Here is a 5689-nt window from a genome sequence, read left to right on the forward strand (position 1 = left end):
TGCTGTGAACTTTCAGCTCCTGCGTTGTGTAATATTGATCGTGTCCACATCAGACCACCGGCACAAAAACGCTGTGGAAAATCTGAGTTGTTCTCAAACACTTTCTCTGATTTTGTCCAGCCAGTGAACAGTCGCTGTTGCAGTGTTGGCAGGGGGTGAAGTTTTCTGTACGGAGGAACGAGTTAATGTAGTGTGGATGAAAGGAGTCTCCAGTATCAGTGCTTTATATCTCCCACATCACAACAGAACACGGTTTCTCACTAACGTGATGTGAAAGCTGTGATGTGCATCACTTTTGGATCCACACATAAAGAACACAAAACCAATTTTAGAAAAATCTGTTTTAATTCTTTTTTTGGTCAAATTGTTGCCATTTTATTATTTAAATTTATTTTTGTTGGTAAATAATAATAATAATAATAATAATAATAATAATAATAATAATAATAAAAATAATAATAATAATAATAAAACATGAGTTTGTACTGAACTGTTCTCACTGTTGCAGAAGGATCTTTAGAAATAAAAGAGCATAATTTCATCCTGATTTCTCTTTAGGGGTGTGAATCTGCACTAATACCCTTCTTTCAGTTTGCACACGAGCCTGTGTGTGTGTGTGTGTGTGTGTGTGTGTGTGTGTGTGTGGAGCATGTTGGGTTTTTTAGAAATAATAGAATTAAGCGGATGTATGTGTAAATCTGTGACATTTTATTTGTGAATCCCTGAAACTCTTAAAAACCTTCTCTTGCTTTTTACTTATTGAATTACAGAACATCCTCCTGGTATTGTAATTTTTACATGTTTACAGAAGAGCGAATAAAAATGGACTTTCACTGGAATTTGCCAAAAATACACAATCGGTTTCCTTTTGAAACACACAGTAGTGCACTATACAGAGTGTGGGAGCACCTGATTTTACACACTCTATTTAGTGCTGTTGTGTAGTGAACAAGGAGTGGTTTGTGATTAAGCCCACACCTCCTCTTGAGCCTGAATCCGCCCCCTTGGCTGTAGGCTCCCTATAAAGGTTTCCTCCCTGTCACACTCAGAGTCTGCTTCATCCAGGGGTCCAGCATGAAGCTCTCAGTCCTCTGTGCCGTCTTGTCCTGCATCGGTAAGTGTTCAATATATTCTAAATGCTCGACAGCTAACAGGCAGACTCACACCAGACAGACTGCAAACAGACAGACAGACACCAGACAGACAGACACCAGACAGACAGACTCACACCAGACAGACTGCAAACAGACACCAGACAGACAGACTCACACCAGACAGACTGCAAACAGACACCAGACACACAGACACCAGACAGATAGATAGACAGCCAGGCAACAGATAGACAGACAGACTGCAAACAGGCAGACAGACAGCTAGACAAAATAACTTTGTTGTGTAGATAATTGTTCGAATCCAAATTATTATATTTAAATGAAAGTTAATAAAATGATTGTAATAAATAATTATAATAAAAATAAGTGAACTCATTTTGAGACATTGTGCAGAATCAGCAGAATTGTTTAAATTGATACACATAAAATATCTTCATATCAAATACCAAAACTATTTGTCTTAAAACCTGAAATACACTCGGGACCAGAAGAATCTTCTGATAGAATCCGATTAAAATGTCACACTTCTTCATGATCAGTCTAATAATATAAGATCTACAGGAAGTGGAATTATTTCACACATGCCTGTGTGTTCGGGACGCTCGGGAATCGAATGCTCCATAAATAAAGATTCGATCGACACTCGTGATTTTCTGTAATACACTCCTTATTTTCAGCTCTCAGACGTCTGTCAGTATCTCCCTCAGAGCTCGTCTACAGTGTTCACTGTGTCACTGGTGCTGAACTTCAAATAAATAATAAATAAAACAAACACTGTGACTTTCACGTCATTGTCCTCAAAACAAGAAGTTTAATAACAGTTGTTGTTTTGCTTCATGAGATAAATGTGAGTGATGTTCCTCTCTGACTGTGACTGGGTTCTTGTGGTTCCAGTCCTCACGCAGGCTGCACCTCAGGCCGCGGTCAGGTGGTGTCTAAAGTCAGAGGAGGAGTTAAAAAAATGCCAGAAACTCGGATCGCTGGTCTGCGTAAAGAAGGCAGGAACTCGGGAATGCATCGAAGCCATTGGGGTAAAATACAAGTGTACATGATTTCCACTACAAACACCAGCACAAACCATCAACTCTAAACCATTAAAACCATTACATCCTGGTTTACATTATTATATTTATTTCTGTTCATCTTCTAATCATCAAACAAACAAAAATAAAACAGTGATACATCCTTACTGGAATCTAAAGAATTTTATAATGGTTTCTAATGGTGTCCAGTTGATACACAACACGTGATCTACATGTGATCTACAGGTGTTTTTTTGGTGCTTAATGGTTTCAGATATTAGATTCCATTCCATTAAAGGGTTACACCATTGCATCACTTTCCATTAAAACCAATACAATTTCCATTATAACCATTAAAACCAATACAATTCCCATTATAACCATTAAAACAACTGCAAATTCTATAAAGTTTTCAATTACTTTTAATTTTCAGCAGTTTTTCGACCTGTATATGATGTGAACATGAAAATGTTTTTAGCGCCGCCATAACCAGTGCAGATTCTTTACTTTATTTTTAATATATTAATTTTTTTTAAAAAACACAAAACGCTTCCTTTTGTCACCTTATTTATCTCTGTGTCTGTTTATTACACCAGTCTATAAGTACAACCATCTATAAGTTAACGTTGTTGATTCATTCTAAAATACGCTAGTTAGCAAGCTAATTCTAGGACATTAGCATTGGCGCTAGTTAGCATAAATCTACAGAATAGATTATAAGACTGATTATAGGGTTTAAGGATGAAGGCTGTTTATCTGTCACACACGTATGACACGCACGTGAGGTCAGAACGAAAAAAGACAAGAAATATCTGATTTGCTTTACAAGAAAAACAAAAAAAGTTTCTCCATTTTTAAATGAAACTGTTTGAATGTGTTTTGATTAGAAAGGTGAAGCAGATGCCATCACACTGGATGGAGGAGATATCTACACTGCTGGTCTCTCACCCCATAACCTTCACCCCATCTTGGCAGAGCATTACAACACAGGTAGTCTCTAAAGCAATCAAATAAAATGAAAAAAAAGTCCTGTTTGTTCTCTATATTTTTATTACCATTAATAATAATAATAATAAGATGAGTGTGTGATTATGATGTTGTTTCAGAGTCGTGTTACTACGCTGTAGCTTTGGCGAAGAAAGGCACTGGATTTGGTTTCACGGACCTTCGAGGGAAGAAGACGTGTCACACCGGTTTGGGGAAAACTGCAGGCTGGAACATCCCCATCGGCACGCTCATCACTCAGGGCCAGATCAAGTGGGGCGGGATCGACGAGACCCCTCTGGAAAATGGTGAGGTGTTCTTCAAGTTTTTGAATTTCCAGCCAATCACAATCCACTATTCACACTATATATATACACACACACACACACACACACACACACACACACACACACATATATATATATATATATACACACAGTATATGTGAATGTTTACATGTGTGTGATTTTGTTTTGCAGCTGTGGCAGATTTCTTCTCAGCCAGCTGTGTTCCAGGAGCCACAAACAAAAGGCTGTGCCAGTTGTGTAAAAAAGGGTGCCAGCGTTCTCACGAGGAGCCGTATTACGATTACGATGGAGCTTTCCTGTAAGAACCTCACCATTTCATTATCTTTCTTATTTAATGCCCTCCTTCTCTTTTCTGCTAATCAGAATAACACACACACACACACACACACACACACACACACACACACACACACACACACACACACACACAAAACACACACACACACACACACACACAAAAAAAACACACACACAAAAACACACACACAGCTTTCTCGCTGACCCTTATGAACCACTGACACTGGAGACTCCTTCTATCCCTGTTACACCAGTCTTTTATTACTTTGAGGAGCATCACCATCTCCACTCTCCTGGTCGTCTTCAAAATCAAAATCAAATTCTTCTAGATGAGAACTGAGAACTGCTGCTGTGGAGTAAAACCTTTGCTGTTCCTGCAGGTGTCTGAAGGAGAGGAATGCTGATGTGGCGTTTGTGAAGCACCTCACTGCTCTCGGTGAGTAAAAAGTCAATCAGTTACTAAGTAAGATGGAAGCTGGAGGTATTGAGATGGTGTTTTGTTCTCAGCTGCTGGAGATGAGTACGAGCTGCTGTGTAAGGACGGCAGCAGGAAGCCTGTTAGGGAGTATAAAACGTGTAACCTGGCCGAAGTTCCTGCTCACGCCGTCGTCACGCGCTCTGACAAAACCCTGACCGAGGCCATCGTTACTGTTCTGGACTCACTGAAGGTTTGTGGTTTAATACGTTTAAAGAATCGTGTCTTTAATTTAATCAATAATCATTATTTCATGCCCTGTGTAGTGACTGTGTATACTGTGGGTCCAAAAGTATTGGGACACCTGCCTTTTCCACCCAGATGTGGTTCTTCCCCAAACTGTCAGCACAAAGTCTGAGACACATGATTGTATCAGACGTCTCTGGATGCTGTAGCAGGACATTTTCTCTTCGCGTGAACTAGGAGACTCAAACCTGCTCCAGCATGGCGATGCTCCTGTGCACAAAACCAGCTCCATGAAGATGTGCTTTCCATGATCTCCTGCTATAGAGCTCCATCTCTATTGAAGGGTTCATCAGTACCTGACTTTACTAACACCCTTGTGGCTGATTAAATCTTCACAAAATATCCACAATCTTATGGTCAGGTGTCCACAAACCTTTGGCCCGTAAATATCATTTATAACAGTGTGTGTGTGATAACGAGCAAACATCTGAACTGGGATGACACTGAAGTTTCCCAGTCCAGTTAGTTAGTGTTCAGACTTGATGTTTCTCCACCGATGAATAAAACGTGACAATAAGTTTTTAAATGCGTTGAAAACGTTTTTGTGTCACAGGACAAGGGTCTGTTCTCCTCTGATGGCTTCGCTGCACCCAATCTGATATTTAAAGACTCGACGACGAAGCTGACGCGCCTCCCAGAGCCCACCAACTCCTACATCTTCCTGAGAGCAGCTTACTGGAACTCCATCCACTCGCTCAAAAGAGGTGATTCACGTGCACTACACCTCTGAGCATGTGGTATGTAACGTAACGGTGATTATCCAGGTGGAGGTGTGAGATGTTACAGGATGTTGGTGCACAATGTGAAGTGGAGAGCAGTAAAATGGTGTAAGGTCTCACACCTAGCTGTGGAGTTTCACCTTATACCATGGTAAGGAGCTCCTGCTGATACTGATGTTTGTGGAGCAAAACTGACTGAATGAATTGAAATAAGATTGATGAGATGTTCTTCTGCATCCCTACTGATAATGAAGCTGGTGCTGTTTACTCCTGGTGGCATTTTTTTAGATTGGTATATTTCTCATTTTAGTATTTTCTTCTCGTCAAAAACATCACTGATTGGAAGGGAGCTCAAACAAACAAACAAACAAACAAACAAACAAACAAACAAACAAACAAAAAAACAGGACTCAACTAGATGCCCTGTGGAAAAGTGCACGTCTCACCTGTGTGTGTGTGTGTGTGTGTGTGTGTGTGTGTGTGTGTGTGTGTGTGTGTGTGTTAAACTCACCGTTCCTGTTCGGTT

The 5689-nt window shown here is 40.1% G+C and overlaps 1 protein-coding gene across 1 annotated transcript in view; it reads left to right on the forward strand.

Moving 5' to 3' along the window:
• The first annotated feature begins 955 nt into the window (after positions 1 to 955).
• Positions 956 to 5689, forward strand: part of LOC310717086 (serotransferrin-2-like) — an 8360-nt gene continuing 3626 nt past the window's right edge. The window contains exons 1-8 of the mRNA XM_083524764.1: positions 956 to 1114; positions 2007 to 2143; positions 3022 to 3124; positions 3241 to 3426; positions 3598 to 3724; positions 4104 to 4159; positions 4231 to 4391; positions 4998 to 5148. Coding sequence (XP_083380890.1) covers positions 1075 to 1114; positions 2007 to 2143; positions 3022 to 3124; positions 3241 to 3426; positions 3598 to 3724; positions 4104 to 4159; positions 4231 to 4391; positions 4998 to 5148 — 961 coding nt within the window. The 5' untranslated portion in view covers positions 956 to 1074. The remainder of the gene's footprint in view (positions 1115 to 2006; positions 2144 to 3021; positions 3125 to 3240; positions 3427 to 3597; positions 3725 to 4103; positions 4160 to 4230; positions 4392 to 4997; positions 5149 to 5689) is intronic.

Source organism: Silurus aristotelis (assembly GCF_946808225.1).
Source record: "Silurus aristotelis genome assembly, chromosome: 22".
Lineage (NCBI taxonomy): Eukaryota > Metazoa > Chordata > Actinopteri > Siluriformes > Siluridae > Silurus > Silurus aristotelis.